Consider the following 26,493-nt stretch of genomic DNA (forward strand, 5'->3'; position numbering starts at 1 on the left):
ACACAAAGTGCCAATCACAGTGGTTATTTTATTACCTGGAAACCGGCATTTTGAAAGAGCGTCATACCTGTAGCACCCAGGCCTAGCAGTTTTTCCCATCTATGAAGACTCTGTTACACTCTGGACTGACTCACATGGCATCTGTGCAAGCTATTTGGGCCTCTCCAGTCTGGATAAAACGGTGCAGGTGGCAAAAACAGGCCTTCCAAATGAATTGTTTGTCACAAACCCAAACCACCACGTGGTGTAGTGCCACGGACCTTGAACCGTGAGGTGTAGAATGGCGGCAGTTTCCGGTTGTGACAAGCGACGTGGATGGACCGAATCTGGTGCTGTATCTGGCTACCTGAGAATCTTGGCTTTCCCTTGTCAAGGACGCCAACGGGTCTAGAACTCATGGTTGCAGAGAGAGAAATCAACAGTGTACGGGCAGCGTTTGCCGAAATCTCGGGAAACAAGGCAGGCTGATGGACCAGAATGAAAAAGGCCAGTTGTCCTCACACGTCAACTGACAATGTGGCAGAAACCATCCGTGTTGGCCAAGAAGACCCTACAGCCCAGAACCCTTAAAACCCAACATTTTGCGGCAGAACGTAAGCTCTTCCCTGCACCAGGGTGATCCCTTATTTTTGAAACTTTAGACCTGCCCACTGTACAGCAGCATCATAAAAACAGAGATATGGTTCCCAGCTCTTCTTCCTCAAAGTCCTCCAAGTTAGGTCTTTGGTTGCAATCGTCCAAGGTTCTAAAGTGCCATTTCGACAGAGGGAATTTGTGGGTCCTCTGGGGTCGTCTTCTTCTTGGCCAGTTTCGTCAACCACATGCCTCAAAGAGCAGCTGTCCCCCCACAAGGATTTCTTCCAGGCCCGTATGCCCTTGACACAGGGGTGAAGGACCTTCATGGCCTTGTTCAAGTGGACTTCGTTTTCAATCACAAATCAAAGCAACGAGACAACGACATTTCGAAAGAGCTTAGGTTCCCCCACAAGACTCGGCGACAGGTAGACAAAAACATACAGCAAAACGAGACCACCATCTTGTAACCCTGGGAAAGCACACAGTGACCTCAATACCACACGGAAGCCAGTGGGAGCTTGTGAGACTCCCCCTAACCCCCCAAACTTTGTCAGAAACTCAGTTCCAGACAAGAAACGTCTGCCCTTACAGAAAAACCCAGTTACTAACAGAGTTTCTCTTTCTCTCTCTCTCTTTTTTTTTCATACGAGTGTTTCGCTTTAATAATCATATGTACATATACAGAACGGTTATTTACATCCAAGTACACTTGTCTCTGTATAACTTAGCAGCATATAAGTACATGATTTGCTTCCTATGTCCGTTAATAAGTACTTCCACGTACAGAAAACCTGGCAGTGATTTCCCTACGGTTGGCGGGTAGCAACTTTGATTGTTAGGCCCCGCCATTAGACGGATGGGGGTGGCTAACCCGGGCAGTAGACCTAGGCAACGCGGAGAACAGCAAATTACCGGTTTCTTAAATCTGTGATTATATTTCTGACGCTGTGCACGAGTGCCAGGAAATGGCATTGTACAACTTCCACTTCAGGCGCCAAAACATCCCCGGGGCCCTGCGTCCTACTACCGTTGCTACAGGAGGAGATTTGCGGCAAATAAATTATCATTCTGCACTAGGGGCCAAGAAGTACTATTGTCTCAACCACCATCAATGCCTCTCTCATACTCTAGAGTAGGGTTGCCACCTCCAGGCTGCCAAATTCCAGGAGATTTGGGGGGGGGGTGCCTTCGGAAGGCGGGGTTTGGAGAGGGAACAGTCCTCAGCAGGATCCAGTGCCATAGGCTCCACCCTCTCCAAGCCGCCATTTTCTCCACAAGAACTGAGCCCACCCTCCAAGGCAACTATTTTCTCCACAGGAGCTGACCTCTGTTGTAATTCCTGGAGATCTTACACAGCCCCTGGAAGTTGGCAACCATTCTCGAGATGAGTCAACGTACAATTAACAAAGCTCTCCAAGAGGAGGTCCTTGTTGGGTAAACAGTCTGCAATCATTACTGATTTCTTGGCGGGGCATTCCAGGGGCATGTCTACACTACAAACAAGCTTTTTTTTTCAACTGGTTTTCTCATGGCTTCACCTGGGAGGGGCAGTATTCTGAAAAGTCGGAGAACTCTGTTCAAAATCCCTGGCCCTTTCTTGGCACAAAACTTGGAGAGTAACATGTCTCCCTCTCATTGTTTGAGAGTCACTCTAGGGCACTGACGGGTGGAACTCCTGGGACAGGCAAAAACAAAACATTTCTCCTCTTAACATCTAAATCAGCTTAACCGGCACACGGGCTGTGAGTCTGCAGGCTTTAAAATGGAATTAGGCAGCTGCAGGGAAGACAGGGCAATACCAACAGGTAGCGGTATGGAGCCTCCCTCTTCCAAGGCAGTCTCTCTGAATAGCCCTGGCTGAGGGACAAAGCGTAGGAGACGTTTTGCTTCTAGACTTTGCTGGCGAGGTTTCCAGAAACACCCCATCAAACAGGCCCTGTTCCCATCAAACAGGTCTAATCCGGCAGGGCACTGGTATTTTTACGGGTTCCTTGGCTCAGGACTATTAAATGGGGATTATTTCTGTAGCAAAGACAGGAGCCAAACCGTTTTTTTTAAAAAAGATAGTGCCCTATTTTGCACTTTCTCCGTCTGAAACCCTCCGTCACCCGGAGTAAGCATCGCAGAAAGTGTGGCCAAGTCGAACCTGACTAAGGGCAACCATGGAGGGTGTTCAGGGCAAGAGACAAATAGAGGCAGTTTACCTCTGCCTGGGCTTCTCGGTGTCTCCCATCCAAATATTAAGCCTACTTAGCTCCCCACATGGGTTGAGATCGAGTTCCCCTGCTTGGAGCCAGCAGGAAGCAGTTAAATGCTCCTCCCAGTTATGCCTAGGCACACCGACGTGAGACGTGAGCATCTCTTTGCTGGGAATCATCTGACCAATCCACTTCTCTTGGCACCAAGAACTGGTTTTTATCAGACCCGGGCGTGGTCCATCCCTCTTTGCAATCGGAGATGGATAACAAGGCGTGGGAACTCTGAGCCCTCCGGGAAGGATGGTGCAGAAAGGTAAACATGAAATTAAAATTAAAAACAAGTTGCTCTGGCTGCACTTGCCAGCCAAGGGGCTCCCTCGACCTTAAGACAGTCCACTGAATCAAGAAAAATCCCACTGCAGACAGGAATGCGAGGGTCGCCAGGACCCCTGATGGAGACCGGGGTCTCCACCTCCTTGCCTCCAATCAGCAAGTTGGAGGGGGGGAACTTATGCTGAAAAAGTGGGATATCCATCTGACATGCAGCAAGAAATGATATCATCACATCCAGAATGTTGGGGCAATGCCTCTGTTTTCTATTTTAGAACTGAATTTACCATAGAGCTTTTGCCCAAATGCCAGAGCATCGCTCCCAACGTCCTGGATGTGATGTTGTCACTTCTGGGTCATGTGGGCAGTACATTGGATAGCCTCCTTACTGCTCTGGTATTTGGTCAAAACCTCTATGGTAGAACCAAATTTACCATAGTGTTTTTGCTGAAATACCAGAGCATCGCTCCCAACGTCCTGGATGTCATGTGGACAATACTTCCGGGTCATGTGGGCAATACATTGGACGGGCCTCCCTGGTGGTGGCCTCCCAGTAAGTCCCCTCTGCAGGTTCCCAGGAGGAACCTGCAGTGGAATAGGCTGCCTAAGGAGGTGGTGAGCTCCCCCTCACTGGCAGTCTTCAAGCAAAGGTTGGATACACACTTTTCTTGGATGCTTTAGGATGCTTAGGGCTGATCCTGCGTTGAGCAGGGGGTTGGACTAGATGGCCTGTGTGGCCCCTTCCAACTCTATGATTCTGTAATTCTGATTCTGAGCAGGGGGTTGGACTAGATGGCCTGTGTGGCCCCTTCCAACTCTATGATTCTGTGATTCTATGACTTGGAAACCCAGCAGAAGCCCAGATAATGGCCACTATGGTCTGGCCACAGACGGAACTTGTGCCTGCCAAGAGATGTTGGTGGACACTGAGGTCTCCTCAGACGCCAAGCTGGAGAGCCCTGCTCTAAGGGGAGCTTCTTAATGCAAAGGTCCACTGAGCTCCAGGCTACAAGAGTGGTTTGCAGAGCAGCAAGGGATGAGTATGGGAAACAGGCGGTTCTGAGGGAGCATTTCTTTGGCAGGAGGAAATCTGTTTTCTGCACGTGCCTCTCCGGCTGGGGAACAACAGAGCCATGTCCGCGCCTATTCAACTAGGAGCAATTTTGTGCCTGCAGTCCCAGCCTCTTTCTATTATTGTCATCCCACCATCTCAAGAGAATCAAGCGGAGGGAGGAAATAGTCTTTGCTTTGCACAAAGGGAAGGAGAACGGCATTATTGATCCGGGAGGACCTCCGCAGGCCTGCGATTTCATTCAAGCAGGAGGCCTCGGAAGGATGGCAAGGGAAGGGCTTGGAGACAATGCCCCACAAAATCACTTCCTGTCCTACAGCTATCACCTTCCCCCTCTACCCAGCAGTTTGGTTCCTGCTCTTGGCTACACCCCAGGGATGGGGAAGGTGGGAGATGTACAGACAATCTCAAATCATAAATCCATGGAAACGTGATCTGGACATTTCAGGTTCACAGGGTAGGGGGCAAAGATTCACACGACCTGAGATTGGGGTCCCTATCTCTCGGGAAAGGGGCAGAGCTGCACTTAAGGGCAATTCCAAGCGATGGTGGGACCTCTGACGACATGAAGTCGCATGGCGCATAGTGTACCCATGAGGATGCAAACATCAGTCATGCGCAACCAAGTACCTTTAGCAAACTGGGCCTGCGTATGCACAACACCACCTCTGTACGTACACCAGACCGACACATTCTGATATTCCTGGCCTCCCTCTAGCACACTTCCCAGGGCTCCTTGAGGAGAAGGAAAAGAGGATGGCGAAGAAACCCGACAGCTAAGAAAGCAAGGATGGCCAAACTGTGTTTCTCCAGACGTCTACAGACTACAATTCCCATGAGATCCTGCCAGCATGTCCAGGGGCATCTGGATAGTCACAGTTTGGCCACCCCTGCCCTAGAGCATGGCAAAGAGGAGGCCATCTTGATGGTGAGCTTTGACTCAGTTAGCCAAGAAGACTGCAGGGGGGGAAAGACTTTTTGGACTGTCCGCATCACAAGGAGAGAGGAGATAGTCAGGAGGGGCAACAGAAAGCCAACTGCAGTGCCCCCTCCCCCGTCAACAGAGCTAGCAAAAAAACCCAAAAACAACCCAAACAAACCCTGAAAAACCTCCCCAATTGACACCCAATCAATCCTATAACTAAAAAGTGCACCTGCGGCTATTTCTTTCCCCCCAAAAATAACCCGTCGAGCACCAAATCGTGTTGGGTTGACCGAGTGCAAACCATCTTATGCTGCTGGTTAGAGAACATATTCTCTTTCGGAAGATCACTGGTTGAAGTACATGCACAGTAATAAGGAGGGCGGGGGGTGGGGGTGGGGGAAACATACTGTCCAAAGTCTTGGATCGTTCCTCAGATCTCCGTGGACTCTATTCTCTCCAGTCGGGAGGGAGTCCACGTCTTTTTGTCTTCGGCGTGCGGCGGGCTGCTGACTTTGCTGTTCATCTCGCTCACCTTGTGCTCCAGCATTTGGTTCTTCTGGTACATCTCCACATAGTTCAGTTGCAGCTGCTTCTGGTACTTGATCACCTTCTCCTTCTCCTCCTGCCACGTGCGGCGCTCCTCCTCAAAGTCCACCACCTGCTGCTCCCGCTGCTGCCGCTCGGCCTTCAGCTCGGCCTGCAGCCTCTCCACCTCCTTCTTCAGGGCGTTGAGGTTCTCCTCGGTCTGCCGCTTCATCTTGGCCTCGTCGCTCTCGCAGGCCATGGGGTCCCTGGCGAGCTTCTCCGAGAGCTCGCCGCCGAGGTGGCTCTGCTGGCCCCCGAGGCTGGCCAAGGTCTGCTTCAGGTTGGAGACCTCCAGCTCACACTGGGCGAGTTTCTCCCTCAGCATCTGGACCTCACCCATCTTCCTCTGCAGCTCGCTCTCGCAGAGCTCCAAGCTGACGCTTTTGTTGCTGTAGGAGTCCTTCAGGTTCAGGATCTGCTCTTCCTTCTCCCTCAGGAAGCTCTTGCCTTCCTTCAGCTGGGTCCGCAGGCCGACAATCTCGTTCAGCTTCTGGGAGACGTCGGCTTGGGAGTCCTTCAGCTGCTGCTTCAGCAGAGAGATCTCACCTGCCTTCTGGCACACCTGGGAGAGACAAAGGACATTGAGGAAGAAACAGCTTTGAACTTCTAGGTCAGCTTTTTGTTTTAAAGATCCCTCCAAAGGATAACCATTGCATCCCAGGGATTCTGTCTCCGCCGGCTACACTCCGTTCTGTGAACATTAAGCTCCTGATGTCGTTTGCTGGTTTATTAATTATTGTTAATTTTAATTTATTTTGTACAGCACCCTGAGCCACGTTGGGAGAGCGGCATATAAATGTAAATTATAACAAGAACAATTACAACCACCGCGTACGGTGCCATTAAAGCTAATAGGAAATTTTCTTTTTCTGTCTGTTACAGAGGGGCTCATGGGAATTGTAGTTCATGAATATCTGGAGAGCCACAGTTTGGCCACCCCTGGTCTATTTCATGGTCGGGGGGGGGGGGCTGTTTGAGGTAGAGGCACCAAATCTGCAGCGTGGCTGTGGGTGCCTCTCCTCCAAACAACCCCCAAATTTCAAAAGGATTGGACCAGGGGGTCCAATTCTACAGGCACCCAAAGAGGTTGTCCCATCTGACCTTCTCTGTTTCCAAAGGTGAGGGGGAAAATATTCTCTGTTCTTGTCCTTCCCCCTTTTTCTGTTGGAAACAATGGAGGTCTGTTGGGGGCATCCTCTTTGGGTGCCCCTGGAATTGGGCCCCCTGGTCCAATCTTTTCATTCATTCATTCATTCATTCATTCATTCATTCATTCATTCATTCATTCATTCATGTTTATATATTTATATACCACCACTCTTGAATGTCTCGCAGCGGTTTACAAGATCAATAAAATACAATAAAATCCCCTAAAATGCTCCTTAATACAAAATAATATCACAGCAAGATGGCGAACAATAAAATATCAACCACTCCCCCGTTCCGCCTAGGTTCAATAACTCTCTCGGGGGTTCTTTTGAGGAGAGCCTCCTGCAGCTACGCTACACATTTGGTGCCTCTGCCTTGAATCCCCACCACCCCAGACCGTGGAAGAGGTGGAAAAGGAAAAATTTGGTCCCTTAAAACTGCCCGATTACATTGGCCAAATTGCACCCAAATTGCGGTTCGGAGTTTCGGCGGAGGCTGATTCAGGCAGCTGAATTTAGGGAGAAATGCCGTTTGGACCAGATTTGTCCAAAAAGAGTCTGAATCAACAATGATTTGGTACTTTTCAGACTATCTGAAATGACTCACACATGCCCACCACTAAGGCAGGAGGGCTCTGACCTGGATAGCCCAGTGTGGCCCAGTTAGATCTCAGAATCTAATCTGGGAGACCTTCAGGGGAGTGCCATGTCATCTCACACAGAGGCAGGCAGCGGCAAACCACCTCTGCTCGTCTCTTGCCTTGGCACATCCATGGGGTCGCCATAAGCCAACTGAGACTCAGTAGGGACTGTGTCAGTGGTTGGCTCTTGTGGCCCTTTCTTGCCTGCCCAGGGAAATGCCCATCGCCACATTGGGATTGGGAAGCAAATTTCTTCCAGACCAGACTGGCCAGTCATCCTGGGTTTTCTTTAGGGGGGAGGTACCATCTGGGCATGGAATTGGGGTCACTGTGGGTGGGCAGGTAGTGGTGAGTTTCCTGCATTCTGCAGGGGATTGGACTAGATGAAGAAGAAGAGTTGGTTCTTACATGCCGCTTTTCTCTATCCGAAGGAATCTCAAAGCGGCCTTCCCTTCCTCTCCCCACCACAGACGCCCTGTGAGGGAGGGGAGGCTGGGAGAGCCCTGAGATTACTGAAGAAGAAGTGTTGGTTCTTGTATGCTGCTTTTCCCTACCCGAAGGAGTCTCAAAGCGGCTTCCATTCGCCTTCCCTTTCCTCTCCCCACAACAGACACCCTGTGAGGGAGGGGAGGCTGAGAGAGCCCTGATATTCCTGCTCAGTCAGAATAGCTTTATCAGTGCTGTGGTGAGCCCAAGTCACCCAGCTGGCTGCATGTGCGGGAGGAGCAAGGAATTAAACCTGGCTCACCGGATTAGAAGTCTGCACTCCCAACCACTACACCCAGCTGACCCTGGAGGACCCTTCCAACTCTATGCCTCTATCCTGTCCCATTCTAGGGTTCACTGCTAACATTTCATCGTATGGCATGTGCGTCCTGTAGCCAGGAGACCTGGAGATTGGCTGGCAGCCAGGCAAGGGACGCTCAGAGGTGCTTCTGCCATCCCCTGCCTGTCTGCCATGACCCTGAGTGTTCATAGAGGAAGGTCTCCCATCCATATACTAGCCCGTGTCGACCCCGCTAACAAAATAATCTCTCTCTCTTCAAGAAGAAAACGACGCGTGGGACAGACTGCGTTTCGCTCTCACCTCCCACTTGGTCTCCTCAATCTTGGGAAGGAACTCTGCCTGCTCTTTTTTGAAAGCCACAAACTTCTTCTCCAGCTCCTCCCGCTGTTGGAGGAGCTGCCCGACGTCGTCTTGGAGCTTCTTCTTCTCTTGCTGGAGCTTGAAGATTTGGAGCTGCAGGGCCTGTTGCGCCCTCTGGGCCTTCTTGGAGACCTGCTGGAGTTTGTTGGCGTAGTTTTGCCGGAGGTCCTCCATCTCGCGCTCCCAGATCTTCTGCTTCTCCTCGAAGACCTGGTAGATGGCCGCCTCGCTCTTGTCCAGGTTCCTCCTCATCTGGAGGACCTCCTGCTCCTTCTCCCACAGCCGGTCTTCCAGGTCCTGGATGATGTCGTCCGTGGAAGGGGAGTGGAAGGGCATCGTTTCGTTGAGATGGTTGAGTCTGCTGAAGGACGAGGTGCTCTTGCTGGAAGACCGCCCGCTGTCTGAGGTAGATATGCCGTTGTATCCCACGATGCCCTTCTCCGCGTACGTGGTGCCGATGCGGTTGATGTGGCTCGTCGAGGCGCTCATGGGGCCGATGTGCTGGCTGTAGCCCGTCCCGTAGGTGGGCAAGCTCGTCAAAGAGTTGCGGCCGGAATCGGACAGGCCGCCCGCCGGGTTGGTAGTCCTGTTAAGGCCGGGCTTCTCCAAGCTGCTCTTGACGGTGGAAGGGCTATTGCTGTGGGCGTGGCTCAAGGTCTTGCGGTTCTCCGTGATGCCGTTGCTCTGCGGAGGGCACAGGTTCTGCATGGAGTGGAAGTTTTTCGGAACTACCGGCTTAAAGGCTGACGGTCTGACTAAGGGCTCGTTGCTCTGGAAGGAGGAGGAGGGGAAGAAAACAGGGCAGTAAGTTAAGCCGCGTCATGTCCGGTTCTTCCTTAGTGCCCAAATGGGGAAGCAAGGGGGCCCGGTTATTTCATGAGTTTTGCTTGGCATGCAAGAAGTCCCAGGTTCAATCCCTGGTAGCTCCAGCTGAGCCTTCGGGGAAGGCGGTATATAAATATAATTAATTAATTAATAAAAGGTCAGGTTGTGACCTATGTGAACTCAGCCCGGGGATTCCTAACCAGGGGTCCGTGGGAGGTCCAGAGGGGGTCCACGGACTTCCCCCTCCAGCCTTACCGGACTCAGCCACAAGCTAGGGGACCGGCCACATCCCTTGCCCCCCCTCCCCCTCCCAAGCAAGTTTGAGTTGTCTCGTGGTCTCTGTGCCGACTCCACGTTAAACCAATTCCTGTCTCTCACCCCATTCAGTCTTCATCACAGCTGCCTGTTAATACAGGTAGTGGCATCCCTTTAGCAACATGTCACTTCTGGGCGGGGGGGGGGGGGGGGGGCACGGCCAGCTCCTCAAAGCATGAAGGATTATTCCAGGAGCTCCTCCGTGGTCAAAAGGCAGCAAAAGGCAAGCTTGGCCTAAGACTTTGGAGAGCTGAGGCCAGTCTGAGTACACAGTACTGATTTTGGTGGACCAGGGGTGTGATTGAATAGAAGGCAGCTTCGTATGCATTCACACAAAGGCACAGCATCTATGCTGCCAACAGAAGATATCTCGTCTTCTGTACCAGGATTGGCACTTTAAGAGGGTCTCAAGTGGCAGGGAGGAGTAAGAAATTCGCAGTAGATCTTGGAAGAAGAAATAGAAGAGCAGATTTTTTTTTATATCCCGCATTTTACCACTCAAAGGAGTCTCAAAATGGCTTACCACGGCCTTCCCTTCCCCTCCTCACAACAGACACCCTGGGAGGCAAGTGGGGCTGAGGGAGCTCTGAGAGAACTGATCTTCAAGAACAGCACTAGGCTTGTTGTGGAGCGCCAGCTGGGTGTTGTGGTTAAGAGTGGCGGCTTCTAATCTGATGAGCCAGGTTTGATTCCCCACTCCTCTACATGTATCCAGCTGGGTGGCCTTGGGCTAGTCCCAGTCCTGATAGAGATGTTCTCACAGAGCAGTCCCTATCAGAGCTCCCTCAGTCCTACCTACCTCACAGGGTATCTGTCGGGGGGAGAGGAAGAGAAGGTCACTATAAACCGCTTTGAGACTCCTTTGGGTGAAAAGCGGTGTATAAAAAACAAACTCTTCTTCTTTTTCCCAAGAGAACTGTGACAAGCTCAAGGTCACCCAGCTGGCTGCATGTGGAGGAGGAGCTGGGAGTCAAACCCAGTTCTCCAGATTAGAGGGCCCCGCTCTTAACTACCACAACATGCTAGCTCTCACGAGTCCCTACCAGCTGGAGGAAACTGGGCTAGGTGGGCCCAACCCTCTCACTCGATAGAAAGCACCTTCCACCAAAAAGCGCAGCTCGCTGGCAAAAATCATTCCCCCTCTTCCACACACAGAAATCTTCTGTGGGATCCTTTATTTATCCCTTACATCAGGGGTAGTCAAACTGCGGCCCTCCAGATGTCCATGGACTGCAATTCCCAGGAGCCCCTGCCAGCATTCGCTGGCAGGGGCTCATGGGAATTGTAGTCCATGGACATCTGGAGGGCCGCAGTTTGACTATCCCTGCTTTACATCCTTGCCTGGGAATTAAAATCACAGGCAAAAGCTCTCCTGACAGTCCCATCCATCAAAGACGCTTGTTTGGTGAATAAGCAGGACGGGGCCTTTTTGTTGATAGCCCCACAGTTATAAAACTTCCCCAAGGAGGTGCACCTGGCCCCTTCTCTGCCACTCTTGAGGAGGCAGCTGAAAATTGTTTCATTTAGCTCAAGGCAGTCCTAATCGTGGTTTTAAATCAGGGGTAGTGAAACTGCGTCCCTCCAGATGTCCATGGACTACAATTCCCAAGAGCCCCTGCCAGTGTTCACTGGCAGGGGCTCATGGGAAATGTAGTCCATGGACATCTGGAGGGACGCAGTTTCACTACCCCTGTTTTAAATTCCGATTTGGTGCACACCATTTTATACATTTAATCGTAAGCCTCCCGGAAGTTAAGAAGAAATGCAACTGACCAGCGTTTTCCATAAATAATAAACAGCTCCCCAAAGTCTTTCATATTCTTGTTCAAATGCTCCTTCAGGCAATTCAGGGTGGTGCCTATGGGTCTCAGTACATGAATAATGAAACTCTATCACAGTAGGGATTTGAACCTGGATCCCCTGAGGCCTTTCAGTTTAGAGATGACTAAGGGAGGGGGGGCAGGACATGATGGAGGTTTATAAAATTATACATAGGGTGAAGGGAGTTGACAAAGGGAAACATCTATTAGGTAAAATCTAAAAACATTTGTTACTGCTATATGATTCTGAAACAGAACAAGTTAAAGATCGAACGATAAAATAGATTCAAAACTTTGGAGAGAATATAACTATAGTTCAGTGGGAGGCACTGTGAGTCAATGAGCTGAAATTTAGGTCAAATTCTAAAAGAAAACTGGTATATATAAAAAAATTAGATGGTATACTGCTCCTAAAGTCATAACAAGAGTTACTAAGAATTATGATGGAAAATGTTGGAAATGTCAGGACATAAATGCATCATTTTATCACATATGGTGGACTTGCCAAAAAGCCAGGAAATACCGGATTATGATTCATTAGGAGATGCAAAAGTTATTGAAAATCAGATTCACACTAGATCCAAAATGTATCTTGTTAAATACGGTACCCAATAACACTAAAATATATAGTGCGCTTCTTAACTACATGGTAGCTGCTGGGATCTTGTATCAATCAAGATGGGAAAAACGACTGGTTATAAGGAAATCATTGGCCACTGTGTGAGGCAGGATGCTGGACTAAATGGTCCTATGGTTTGATCCAGCAAGACTCTTATCAGGGGAAGGCCTTGGCCTCTCTGCCCATTGCTGGCTCTCCAGAAGAACTGATTGGCCCCTGTATAAAGTGGGATGCTGGACTAGGTGGACCACTGGTCTGATCCAACAGGGCTCTTCTGATGTTCTTATGAAGGCCTCTGCCCCCTTGTTGGTCATTTAGAAGAACTGGATGGCCACTGGGTGAGGCAGGATGCTGGCCTGGATGAACCCTCCCTGGTCTGATCCAGCAAGGTTCTTCTGATGTTTTTATCAGGGGAAGGCCTTAACCACCCTGCCCTGTTGCTGACCCTCCAGAGGAACTGGTGGCCACTGTGTGAGCCAGGATACTAGACTAAACAGGCCACTGGTCCGATCCAGCAGGGCTCTCCTGGTGTTCTGATGTTCACCAACATCCTGATTTGACACCACGCACTCACCTGGTCCAGTTTACCAGAGACTGGCAAAATCTTTGGTGGGTTACTGGATTCTCTGTACTGGGGAAGAGGAGGCATGTTTTTCTCGTTGTTGGCCGCCACGTTCCCACAAAGGTCCATCTTCACCTTCTCGCTCTTGCGCAGGTCCCCGTTGATGTAGATCGAGTTGGAGATCTTTTCCGTCCGGTAGGTCTTCTCCTCGCCGGAGTAGCGGTTGGAGGTCTCCCGGGCGGAGTAGCTGTTCCGAGAGCCGTCAATTTGCCGGCTGTTGTTCTGAGTCCTGGTGCCCACGCTCTTCATGGCAAACTCCTGCTCGTTGGAGACCCCGCTGCCGACGCTTCCCATAGTACCTTGGGAGGCGGGCTCGGAGACCCTGGAGTCGAAGGAGTGGAATGATTCCTGACTGTGGTAGCTGGGGTCGCTAAGGACGGAGAGGGTCTCTAGTTTCGCCATGGTCAGGGATTGGAGTCGAGGCACAAGTCACTCGCACTGGAAGAGAAGGAGAGGCACAAAGCGTTACGAAGAGGACAAACGGAAGACGGGCCTGGTCCGGTTCCCCAACTACGGGGCAGGAAGCAACAGAGAGGGCAAGGAAAGCACGGTCGATGGTTCCAGGGGAAGGAATGGCAGGCCTGCTGTGACACAGTTCCCATTTTTCTTTAGCGTTAAGAACAAACAGTTCGTTAAGGACAGTTTGATTTCAAGAAAGACAAGGCCATACTCCTAGGCTGTTGGCTCCTTTTCTCCATCGATAGCTTGTCTTTTTCAAAGCCGGTGTCCTGTCTGCCTGTTTGTCACTTCTGGGGGAAACCTGGAAATGACGGTGCATCGTCCGTACTGTCCTGGGGATTTTTCCAGTCTCTATGGTAAAGATCATAGAGATCGGGGAATTCCTGAAGAATTGCCCAGAAGTGATGTCTCATTTCTGCGAAACAGCACCCCCTACAGGACTAATATCCCAGTATTTGCCCACAGAGGGCCACAGCACTATTCAAAGGACAGAGGGCGGCAGATGTGTAGAGCTGGCTGACTAGGGGGTGCATTTGGCTAATCCAAACTGGAAAAATACCTCCAAAATAATTTATTGACTCTTTTGCATATTAGCCAGATTCCCCTCCCCCCAATTCTTCCAGCTATCCAAAATGGCTGGCCCCCAAAATCTGAAAACTATTCAGGATTTGAGAAATACCAAGAAGTATTGATATTTTTCACTACACCTAAATCCAAAAAATACCGTTGTTTATTTTTGCACACTCCTATCTCAGACTGGTAGCAGCTCTCCAGGGTCTCAGGCAGAGGTCCTTCACTTCTATTTGACCCTTTTAACTGGAGATGCCGGGGACCGAACCTGGGATTTTCTGCACGTACTCTACCACCGTAGCCTCTCCCCGATCACCCCTCATTGCAGCCTCACATATCCTGGAACCAAAGGCTGGAATTCAAAGGCCAGTTAGCACAGTTTGGACAAAGGGAACACCGTGAAGCTAGCACGACACAACAATCCTCACACAGGAAGCCGGACTTGCACAAAGCCAGAACAAAGTGGAGCCAGGATACGATCGCAGCCACAGAATACAGAAAATTCCCAGCCACAATACAGCAACATCCTCATGCTTTCAACTCAATCTACCGATGCGCCCTCATATCACCGCACACCACAGCTGCAAGATCAGAACAACCAAAGGCACACACAAACACACAGAGCCACCTACTTTTACAGCTTAGCAAGCACATTCTCCCAGGAATAGCTCAGTAAACCAACGCACATGGTTTGCAACATCAAGGCATTGTCACCTGCGCACAGTATGTGGGATCGGGGTGGGCTTGTCCAGATGTCTCCTTCTTCCTACTATGCTTTTACGAGTGAAATGTTAGGGGCAAGTTTTTCCCCATGCGACTGGGGAAATACTTCTCCTGGGATATCGTTTCAGAAGGTAACTGAGTGAGTCTGCAGTAAAACAGCTAGATTTGAATCCAGATACACCCTAGAAACTGACGAGATATTTGGGGTATGAGCTTCTGAGGTGAAAGCATTCTGCCCAAGTATCTGACGAAAGGTCCTTGGCCTGTTGATATCTTAAGATGTAAGCAGTGACCCACCAAAGCTCATATCTTGCCACAAATTTTGTTACTCTTTCAGGTGCTCCTGGACTCTAGTTCTTCTCTACTCCTACAGATAGACTAACACGGCCACCATATTGATCTGTCTCCATGGAAGGCACCCCATTTAGCCCTACAGAATGGCAATCCATCAGCCTTGTGATATAAGGTTCAGATGGACTCCCATTCTAGTTGTATCTGACGAAGTGAGCAGGGATTCATGAAAGCCCCTCCCCGGCCACAAATTTTACTAATCTTTAAGGTGCTACCAGATGCTGGCTCTTAAGCCCCTATTTGGTGAAACCCAGAATTAAAAGAATGTATTTGTCTATCATGTGTATGGGAAAGGAAATGGCCATCTCGAATACACAACCACACAACAGGTGTAGCCACACGCAAACAACAATATCACACAGATTTCTCTGACATCATGCAGATGGCTGGAAAAATTCACCAAGCAACGAGAACCGCGGAAGAAATCCATAATGACCTTTATAAGTTCACGACTCCGGCATGGGCAGCATTGGTGTTTTTGGGGGTGGCACTCGTCTGTCAGTTTGTTAATCTGCGAGAAAAGAACACCTCAAGTGTTTTATTTCAGTCCTGCTTTTGGCAGAAACGTAAGCAGTGAATTTTGTTGACAGATGGGGGTTTGGATGACCAGGAATCAATTGGCAACCAAGAGATAACCATAGTGAGGGCCACTTTGGGGTCGGGAGCTGAATTTCCTCCAGGCCAGACTGGCCAGAGATTCTGGTTGGGGGGGGGGGCATCATCTGAGCACAGAATTGGGGTCACTGTGGGTAGGTGGATAGTTGTGAATTCCCTGCATCCTGCAGGGGGCTGGACTAGATGATGCTGGAGGTCCCTTCCAACTCTATGATTCTATGAAATACAGAGGTGTGATAAGAGGAGATAAAGGCCGGTGTGCATTTTAAGAAAAATTAAACCACCTTATGGGCTATACTGACAGCTGAGAGGTCCTGGCCCCTTCCAGCTCTATGATTTTAGACCAGCCTTTCTCAACCTTTTTACCATTGGGAAAGCCCCAAAACATTTTTCGGGCTTCGAGATACCCCAGAAGTGGTGCAATTATGTAGGGAAGCAGAGCTGTGGACACGCCCAAATGAGGCCCCTCCCCTTCCCACCCCCTCCAGGCCCACCATTGGCCATTTCAGGAGGGCAGGACAGGTTGACATGGCCATATCAGGTCATATCACCCAATAAGTGCTAAACACATTTTTTTAAAAATATATTAAAATTATGTTGAACAACACAGGGACCAGGACAGCTCCCTGAGTTATATAAAATGCTCACAGCAGCTGTAGCTTCCAGGTGAGGGGTGCTCTGCAGGAAGAAGGGAAATGTTATGCTTCCCTACTCCATTTCCTCAACCTGCCGGAGCTGTGCTATTTGCCCCGTGTGAGGAAAACCTACAAGCACCACATTGGTGCATGCAAATATTTTCCCTTCCGGGGAAAAGAGCAGCTTCGAGGGGGGAAATGGTACATGGAGAAAGTGCTACCTTCCTCCTTCCCCCTGTTCCACCTCCAGGAACAGCACACCTGTGACGCTACCTCCAAAGTTGGAGCCCAGTGGCACTTTTAAGACCAACAAAGCTTTATTCAAGGGATGATCATTCACATGCCTAGCCCTGCTTAGCTTCTTCCACTGACCCTTCTAGTGAGCCATACCCTTGGTGTATCAAGGACAATTTGGCTCTTCTGACTGGTGACAGCTCTCCAGGATTTGAGATATAAGTCTTTCCTATGACCTACTGCTGGGTCTTTTTAACTGGAGATGCTGGGGATTGAGCCCTGGGACCTTCTGCAGACCAAGCAGAGGCTCTCCCACTGAGCTAAAGCTTCCCCCCAAAGATTTCCCACTTTGTGAGGGCACAAAAGCATGCATTTTGTGGGGCATTTGACTACAGGAAGCTCAGGCCCAGAAGGGATAAACCAGGTGGAGATGGAGAAGATTCAATGAGGCGTTTTTCTAGAGCAGAGAGAAGGAATGGGCCATTTAAAAATAATTATTTGCCCTCCCTCACACAAGACAGGACTGGTTTTATTTACTTGAGCGAGCCGATTTCGGGGAGAAAACGTCGGCTCCGACACTGCGCCTCTTACGCTCCCAGGCGTTCCCTGTTCGTTCACGGGCCTTATTATGGGTGCTAAAAATGGAACGGAGAAAATAAAGAGGTTAAAGCCAGGCACCTTGTTCCCGAGGACGCCCCTCCCTGTTACGAAGTCGCATGTATCTTCTCCAATGCTGGAATGGGATCCACCGATGGAAGCACCTTTCTAAGAAGAGCCCTTCGGAGTTTCATGCCCAGTGGCAAAAGGTATTGCTTTAACTGCCCTGAGTCTCAGGGGAGGGCGGTATATAAATATAAATAAATAATGGAAGGAGGGAGGGAGGGAGAGAGAGAGAGAGAGAGAGAGAGAGAGAGAGAGAGAGAGAAAGAAAGAAAGAAAGAAAGAAAGAAAGAAAGAAAGAAAGAAAGAAAGAAAGAAAGAAAGAAAGAAAGAAAGAAAGGAAAGAAAGAAAGAAAGAAAGAAAGAAAGAAAGAAAGAAAGAAAGAAAGAAAGAAAGAAAGAAAGAAAGAAAGAAAGAAAGAAAGAAAGAAAGAAAGAAAGAAAGAAAGAAAGAAAGAAAGAAAGAAAGAAAGAGACAACGGCAGTATTTTTGTGTGAGTTGGAGACCTTCTTCTTGTGGACTTTCTGCATTAAAAGATTATCTATTTCAGCCTTTCTCCGCTTTTTTACCATTGAGAAATCCCTTGAAACATTCTCCAGGCTTTGAGAAACCCCAGAAATGGCACAATCATGCAGAATATGGTTGGGAAGCAGAGCTGTGGACACGCCCACCATGGGCCCCACCCCTTCCCACCCCCTCCAGGCCCATCATTGGCCATTTATGATCAGATCACCCAATTTTAAAAAATACATTAAAAATTAATTAACTCCCGCCCACTTGGGAAACCTTTTAATATATTTACATAGCGTAGTAGACAATAATTTGATTTATGAGTCTCATACGGAAGCTGCTGTACTTCTTTTATATTCTCCTTTCCTTTCTCCTCTTTTTTCTTTCTTATTTGGTATTGGGGAACTTCCTCCTTATTTCTTTTCCTGTTCACGATGTCCCTTCTAAAACTCGGAATCAAAGCTTTACTAAGCAAGTAGGGCTGATCCTGCACTGAGCAGGGGGTTGGACTAGATGGCCTCTATGGCCCCTTCCCACTCTAGGATTCTACAAGTCTAGTTCAGCAGTGGAATAGGCTGCCTAAGGAGGTGGTGAGCTCCCCCTCACTGGCAGTCTTCAAGCAAAGGTTGGATACGCACTTTTCTTGGATGCTTTAGGATGCTTAGGGCTGATCCTGTGTTGAGCAGGGGGTTGGACTAGATGGCCTCTATGGCCCCTTCCCACTCTAGGATTCTATGATTCTAAGTAGCACACCCACGACATTTGTAGCACAGCTGTGTTGGCCTGCCGGTGAACAGCGACGAATGAGCAACTCAGAAACACACAAGACTTTCGGAGTAGAAAATTGAAAGAGTCGAATTCGGAATGCTTATACCCCCCAAAGTCTTGCTGGTCCTTATCATGCTACCAGACTTGTCTCTACCTCAGTCTCTCTCAACTTTTGCACTGTCGAGAAACCCCTGAAACAACCTCCTGGCTTCGAGACACTCCAGAAGTGGCGCAATTGTGCAGAATATGGTTGGGAAGCAGCGCTGTGGACACGCCCACCTGGGGCCCCTCCCCTCCCCACCCTCTCCAGTGGCCATTTTGGGAGGGTTGACATGACCATATGTGGTCATACCACCTGATACATGTTTAACAAATTTTAAAAATATAAATAATTCCCACCCGTTTGGGGAAACCGTTCCAGGGCCGCCAAGAAACCCCAGGGTTTCACAAAAACCCTGGTTGAGAAACCCTGGGCTAGCTGTTCTAGGTATGGGCCTTTCCTGACAATGGGAAGGAGAGAAACTGCGTCAAACAGGGAGCAAAAGGCACATTCTCCGAAGACCCACACGAACGCCTGTGATTCATTCTTCACCCTGCCACAGAATCTCCCAGGGGGATCAGGCTGCCGAGTTTGGGCTGGACAATTCCTGGAGATTTCAAGATGGAGCTGAGGATTTGGAGAGGGAAGAGACCAAGGGAGACCAGGGCGGCTGTGCAGAGGCAGGCTATGGCAGGCCACCCCTAAATGTCTTTTGCCTTAAAACCCTGCAGGGTCGCTCTAAATTGGCTGAGGCTTGCTAGCATCGTCGTCCTAATCCGGAGAATCAAATTGCTCGTTGCTTTTCGCAAGGAAGCAGGCAAGGCTGAAAACCTGCAGCCTTCTGGTTTTTGCCCAGAGACAGACTTTGCAATCTTTATCACGAACCCCCCCCCCCCAAATCCGGTATGTGTGTGTTATGTTTGGCAGAGCGCAAGCTGGATTTAGCCGACAAAACTTCAGCTCAGCCAACAGTCAATATTTAACCAGCCCCTCCTGTACCGCTCCAAAAGGCATTCGGTTTCCGCAGCGCTTTTTAAAACAAAACAAAACACAAAAAAACGGGGCATTAAGCAATTTTTGTGGCGCTACAAAAAGCAAGACAGAGAAAACTTTCCCCTCACCGATGCTGATCTCGGTCTCAGTTTCCAGGGAGCTGAATCCAAGTTATTTGTTTCCCTAATTCTATTTTTTCCTGCTCGGTGCATTCATAAAAAAGAGTGAAAAGAATCCTTTTGTTTTGGTAGGATTAGAAGCAGAGCAGATCTCCTTTGCAAATCCCCTTTCTGAAAAGGTCTAGGTATTCTATTTCAACGAGCTAATTCTATAATGGGACAGAGACCTTCCTAACCGCAATGTTCCCAAAAGACAGACTGACCTCACAAAAGGGGGAGGGGGGAACCTAGACATGAACCAGACTCACAAAAACTTTGCCAGCATTATGCCCAGATATTTTACCTTCCTTTGGACCATGAAAGCTGTGCTCTTCAGCAAGCCAACTGGTTCTTGCCAGCTCATATTTTCAATCAACGACCTTGTTTTCTGCTTATCGATTTTGAATCCTGCCAACGAACCAAATTCATTCAAGTCTGCTCGTAATACTTCGATTCCCTTTAAAGGGTCTTCCAAAGTCAAGACCAAGTCACCTGCGACAGCCTCTAATCTGGCGAGACAGGTTTGATTCCCCGCTCCTCCCCCACGCGCAGCCAGCTGGGTGACCTGAGTCCTGATAGTGCTGTTCTCACCGAGCATTCCTGTCAGAAGCTTTCTCATCCCCACCTACCTCCCAGGATGTCTGTTGTGGGGAGAGGAAGGGAAGCGGCATATAAGAACCAACTCTTCTTCTTCTTCTAAGTAGTAACCCTGCTTCCGTTCTGAGATCGGGTGAGATCGACCTAGCCTGGGCAATCTAAAATCAAGACCGGAGATCTGCAGAGGTAGTTTTGAGCAGTTTTTAGCCACTGCAGCAGCCACCCTGGATTTCCTCGGTGGTCCCCCATCCTAATACTAACCAGAGGTGACCCTGCTTAGCTTGAGATCCGGCAAGATCGGGTTAGCCTGGGCCACTGAACCTTGGAGGGAATTCTCTAAACATTCATCATGCGAATGGCTAAAGACACACCCAAGAGAGAACAGGAGCTGTGTTTTAGCAGAGGTAAGGACAATAAAACAGGGACTTTCCCCGATACAAAGGGACCATTAGAGTGTGTGTGTTTAAAGGGTGTCACTACAGGTCATCTTCCAAACTGCCTTCCTATTCCATTTTAGTAACTGGTTAGTAATGGGTTTTTTCCCCCTGCCATTTCAAACAGACCCATTTTAGGAGCCAGCTACAAGCTGGAATTATTTGCCTGCTCCTACCAACCTGCTTGTGTCGGGGTGAGCGAAGCGTGGCTGAGCCGCTTTTGAGAAAAACAGCTATCTTCCTTTTCCTACTCCTGCACTGCACTTGCGAAGCACTGTGGTGTGCTGTCTAAAATGTCCATAAGTGCTTCCTACACGGACGCTTCCCTCCCACCAGAGCTGTTTCCGTCAGAGCTTTCTCAGCCTCACCTACCTCACAGGGTGTCTGTTGCAAGGAGAGGAAGGGAAAGCGATTGTCACCTGCTTTGAGAGTCCTTAGGGCAGTGAAAAGGAAGGCACAATAAACCAGCCCTCCTCCTTCTTCCTTGGAGAGGGATTTTTAACGCTCTAAAGTGTGCGCTATAGCACTAAACCAGTATAGCACTATAGCGGCACCATTGAGATGACTTGAATCTTTAGGAATTATAGCACTGAAGTTCTAAACTGGTTGAGTGCTATAGCACTCAAATTAGAACAGCCTTGCTTAACCTTTTTACCGATGAAAAATCCCTGAAACATTCTTCAGGCTTTGAGGAACCCCCACCGTGGCGATATCGTGCAGAATACGGTTAAGAAGCATAGCTGTGTACACCCCCACCTGGGACTCCTCCCCCTCCCAACCCCTCCAGGCCCATCATTGGCCATTTTGTAAGGGGTGGGCGGGTCGGCATCCAATAAATGTTTAACAATTGTAAAAAATATATAAAGAATGAATTAGCTCCCACCCATCCAGAAAACCCTTCCAGGAATGTCACAAAGCCCTGGTTGAGAAAGACTGACTTAAAATATTTGGGGGGGGGAACCCTCCCAGGAAGATCATGCGGTAAAAGGGGTAGGGGGCACTGTTTGAAATGACCATAGCACCTCACCGAAGGCTAATCAAGGGAAGGCAATCTGCTGTACGAACCTCCCCCCAGTCCCCGTATTGCTTTACTTGAAATAGGGGCAACAGTAAATAACATCTGGGAATGTGAAAAGCTTCCTTGCCCATCTTCCCTTGCTAGTTCCAGAGAGCTTTGTTAAAACTTTCTCGTGAAGGATGCTAAGCCTTGAACTTGTTGGGCGGGTCTTACCGGAAAAGGACTTGCTGATTGTAGCCGTGGGCCCCTTGACCTGCCGCGTCTGTTCCCCAAATCTTTTCCCAGCCATGCCGAGAGTGTCCAGCCGTGTCCGTGGAGACTTTGCTCTCTAAGTAGCAACGCTCAGCTAGCGCTCTGCCACCCGTGAGACCGGGATGACCTCATGGGAGTCTGAAGGTCTCCGCCCAGCGGGCTTCCTTCCAAAATGCAAAGCCCTTTGCTTTGAAAAGGAAAGCACCTGGGCTTTCAGAGGGCTCTCTGGGCTCTGCCTGCTCGAATCCAACCCCTTTGCACATCCCAAGAGGCTCCCTCTGGGTGTTAACTTTGTGAGCGCCCTTGAAACATGTTTTTGTGCATTCGGATTATTTCCCGGCTGTCTTTCCAGCTCGGGAGCTGCCCGAGGCAGCTTCTAGTCCACACCATACGAATGAAAAACGGGAAATTGTAAGGTTAATGACGGGACAGCAATACAGGCGAAATTTAAAACTAAGGTCGATGGTTGTTTCAAAAGGCCCTGGCGCGAAAATGATTTTATCAGTCTTCAAAAAGGTCTGCAGGCTGCTGGCCCGATGCAAACCGTGAGATACGAGCTCCAAAAATCTGGGGAAACGGCCAAGGAAGCCCTGCCCTGGATGGGCCCTGGTGGCCCCTTCTCCTCAGATTTCGGAAGCTAAGCAGGATCATCCCTGGTTAGTAGCACTCGGGTGGAAGTCCAGGGTTGCTCCTAGAGGAAGGCCATGGCAAAGCCCCTCTGTTTGTCTCCTGCCTTGACCTGGACGGCCCAGGCTAGTCTGATTCACACAGGCAAAGCAGGGTGAGTGCTTATTAGTCCTTGGAAGGGAGACCCCCCCCCCAAAGGATTCCAGGGTCTCTGTGCAGACGCAGACTTTGGCCAATCACCTCTTCTCGTCTCTTGCCTCATTTATTCATTTTTGTGTTTGCTTGTTCGAATTAGTTTGTTGCTCCATCCCTGGAGAGATTTGTTTGTCTCCCTCTGTGGGGGGTGGCCTGCGAATAGCCCTCTTTTGCTGTGTTTTAATGTGTTGGGCATTTTAAGGGTTCTGTGTTTTTACTATTTTACTGTAAACCGCCGCGAGTCTTTGAGAGCGGCGGTATATAAATGAATGAATGAATGAATGAATGAATGAATGGATGGATGGATGGATGGATGGATGGATGGATGGATGGATGGATGGATGGATGGATGGATGGATGGATGAATGTAGGTCAGGCTTTCTCAAACAGGGTTCCTTGACCTTGGAAGGGTTTCCCAAATGGGTGGGAGTTGATTAATTTTTTAATATATTTTTTGAATTTGTTAGAAATTTATCAGGTGATATGACCATATATGATCATGCCGCCCTGCCGCTCCCTGCCCTCCCAAAATCACCCATGATGGCCTGGAGGGGTGGGGAGGGAAGGGGTCCAGGGGTGAGCATGTCCACAGCTCTGCTTCCCAACCGTATTCTGCCCGATTGCGCCACTTCTGGGGTTTCTCAAAGCCTGAAGAATGTTTCAGGGGTTTCTCAGTGGTAAAAAAGTTGAGAACAGCTGATCTAGATGAAGAGCCTAGGTTAAAAAACCTGGAGCCAATAAAACAGGTCCAATTATTCAATATATCTAGGCTGATAAATTTGAACCATGTTAAAACAGGACCAGATGCGTTTCCAAGTCCTGCCTCAGTGGTCCCTTTGTTGTCTGTGCATGCACACTGTCACATGTAAACATGCATTCATTGATCATAAGGCATTCCAGATACCCTGCGTGGCAAGGGATTTGGGCTGCATGTGGGCCATCCTCAGCTTTTAAGCGTAAACATCTAGGGAATGCAGGTTCCGTTGCTTCTTCTAGCCATGGCCATTGCAACTCTTGGTGTGCACATATGCATATCAGCCTTTCCCTTCCCCTTCCCCCTCCCCCTTCTGTTTTGCTTTGATATACAGGACCTTCACGGGTATATCCACGCATGTGCGTGTGGTTGCGCAGGATGTGCTGGGAGCATCTCTGGACGCCTTTCAAAAACCCTGGATCCTCGCCCCTCGCCAACCTTGCAAACTATTTGAAAATAAAATTCCATTCTGATAAGAACGCGAAGGGAAAGTCAGCTCGGACCCAGGAGGTTAATCATTTACGCCGGCCGAACAAAAAGCGGGGGGGGGGGGGAGAGAAGTTAGGAGGGATTCTGCCCCTTTGAGGAGGAGCCTCAGTCCTTCAGCAAAGCGGAAATGAATGACTGCAAGAAAAGTTCTTTTCGTGCAAATGGAAGATGAAGAGCTGGGGTTTTTTTGTACTCTGCTTTTCATTACTCGAAGGAGTCCCAAAGCATAGAATCATAGAGTTGGAAGGGACCATACAGGCCATCTAGTCCAACCCCCTGTTCAACGCAGGATCAGCCCTAAGCATCCTAAAGCATCCAAGAAAAGTGTGTATCCAACCTTTGCTTGAAGACTTCCAGTGAGGGGGAGCTCACCACCTCCTTAGGCAGCCTATTCCACTGCTGAACTATGACTGAAATTTTTTTTCCTGATATCTAGCCTATATCGTTGTACTTGAAGTTTAAACCCATTACTGCGTGTCCTCTCCTCTGCAGCCAACAGGAACAGCATCCTGCCCTCCTCCAAGTGACAACCTTTCAAATACTTAAAGAGGGCTATCATGTCCCCTCTCAACCTCCTTTTCTCCAGGCTGAACATTCCCAAGTCCCTCAACCTATCTTCATAGGGCTTGGTCCCTTGGCCCCAGATCATCTTCGTCGCTCTCCTCTGTACCCTTTCAATTTTATCTACGTCCTTCTTGAGTTTGTTTCCCTCTCCTCTCTCCACAACAGATGCCCTGTGAGGTAGACGGGGCTGTAAGAGCCCTGAGAAGACTGCTCTGTGAGGACAGCACTATCAGGACTGCGACTAGCCCAAGATCACCCAGCCGGCCACACAGGGAGAAGGACTGGAGAATCAAACCCGGATCACGAGGTTAGAAGCTACCACTCTTCGACAGGAATGGGTCTCTCCAGTCAGGAAATCCAGGAGATTTTCATTCTTATGCCCACCTGGAGGTGGACAATTCTTCTAGGGGCCCACTTAAGAATTTCCGGACACCCAAGGAAAAGTCCAACGAAAACTTGGAATATGCCTGGAACTGAAGCACTCCCAATAAATCCAAATTTTGGAGGAATCCTCTATTTCCTGTTGCCAGCTCTGGGTTGAGAACTTCCTGGAGATTTTTTTGGGGAGGGGCCTGGGGAGGGCAGGGTTCGCGGATGGACCTCATCATGGCTCACTGCCATTCAGTTCACCATCCAAAGTGGCCGTTTTCTCCAGGGTAAACTATCTCTGTCGCCTGTCGATCGGCCGTCATTCCAGGATATCCCCTGCCACGGCCTGAAGATTGGCAACCCATTAGAAAGGCAAGCGGTAAGAGGCAGGCCTTAAACCACACTCCGAGCCCGGCAGAAAGCGAGGGGGAATCGGCAAGATCCCTGCTCCCCCGCCCTCCACCCTTTTCCCTCCTAATAATGGAGTAATTGTAGGGTTTCCTGTTCGGGAAGACAAACGGATTCTCCAACATCCATTTGCATCCTTAATCGGCGAACAAAAGAAAAGCAGGAGATGCAAAGAGTGACTGTGCTCAGCACCAGCAGCTGAACGGCAGAACACAAACACACAAACGGGGGACACACACAATAAAGGAGCGTGTCTTTCCAAGTTCTATGAACAGTGCATTTCATAGAATCATAGAATCATAGAGTTGGAAGGGACCTCCTGGGTCATCTAGTCCAACCCCCTGCACTATGCACGACACTCACATCCCAATCGCTCATCCACTGTCACCTGCCACCCCCTTGAGCCTTCCCAGAATCAGCCTCTCTGTCAGATGGCTCTCCAGCCTCTGTTTAAAAATCTCCAAAGATGGAGAACCCACCACCTCCCATGGAATCCTGTTCCACTGGGAAACCGCTCTGCCTGCCAGGAAGGAGAAACTTGAACAGGGCTTTTCCGGAAACTGATTCCATATTGAATGCTGGTCCCTGGTCAAGAGGAAAGGCATGCAAATATCCACAGGCGCCTCCACAGCAATCCCAGGCTGGACGGTTTACAAAATAGCCGGCTGTCCTCGGGGCCAGGATGCAATGAATGCCCTGCAATAGGGGTCAGACGCGGGGGCAGTTTAAAATAAGCCAAAGAACCGTGAGAAAGAGAAGGGAAAAGATGAGTCACCAAATACGGATAACAAAACACATTCGTATTGTTTTCCTATTATCACTGACTGAGTTTTGGGGAGTGTTACCAACCTGGAAATCTCAGGGAATTATGGTGGATCTCCAGGCGACAGAGATGAGTTCCCCTGGAGAATAGGGATGCTTTGGAGGGTGGGTTCTGGGGAATTGCACCCCACTGAGCTTCAGGGATGCCAGCCTCCAGGAGGGGCCTGGAAATCCCCAGAATTACAACCCCTCTTCAGGCTGCAGAGATCCGCTGGAGAAAAGGGATGTTTGGGAGGGATGGGACTCTGTGGCATTGTACCCTACTTAGGTGCTAGGATGCCAGCCTCCAGGTGGGGCCTGGGGATCCCCTGGAATTCCAGCTCATCTCCAGACTAAAGTGATCCGTTCCTGGAGAAGATGGCGGCTTTGTAGGGTAGACTCCCTAGCATTATACTCCACTGAGTGATCACGTGAAGCTCACATG

General features: G+C 49.5%; 1 protein-coding gene across 10 annotated transcripts in view; it reads right to left on the reverse strand.

Annotated features, from left to right (window-relative positions):
• Nucleotides 1–3,784: 3,784 nt before the first annotated feature.
• The window catches only part of LZTS3 (leucine zipper tumor suppressor family member 3), a 43,013-nt gene continuing 20,304 nt past the window's right edge, over nt 3,785–26,493 (reverse strand). For 3 of the 10 annotated variants that reach the window (XM_077301201.1, XM_077301203.1, XM_077301204.1), the window contains exons 2-6: nt 16,948–17,045; nt 15,363–15,437; nt 12,776–13,261; nt 8,563–9,393; nt 3,785–6,248 (exon numbers count right to left, since the gene is read on the reverse strand). In XM_077301201.1, coding sequence (XP_077157316.1) covers nt 5,532–6,248; nt 8,563–9,393; nt 12,776–13,225 — 1,998 coding nt within the window. In that variant the 5' untranslated portion in view covers nt 13,226–13,261; nt 15,363–15,437; nt 16,948–17,045 and the 3' untranslated portion in view covers nt 3,785–5,531. Of the gene's footprint in view, nt 6,249–8,562; nt 9,394–12,775; nt 13,262–15,362; nt 15,438–16,947; nt 17,046–21,802; nt 22,269–26,493 lie in introns of those variants that run through there. The other 7 variants (XM_077301206.1, XM_077301210.1, XM_077301205.1 and 4 more) reach the window with 5 other exon arrangements.

This window comes from Paroedura picta, chromosome 10, assembly GCF_049243985.1.
Source record: "Paroedura picta isolate Pp20150507F chromosome 10, Ppicta_v3.0, whole genome shotgun sequence".
Classification (NCBI taxonomy): Eukaryota; Metazoa; Chordata; class Lepidosauria; order Squamata; family Gekkonidae; genus Paroedura; species Paroedura picta.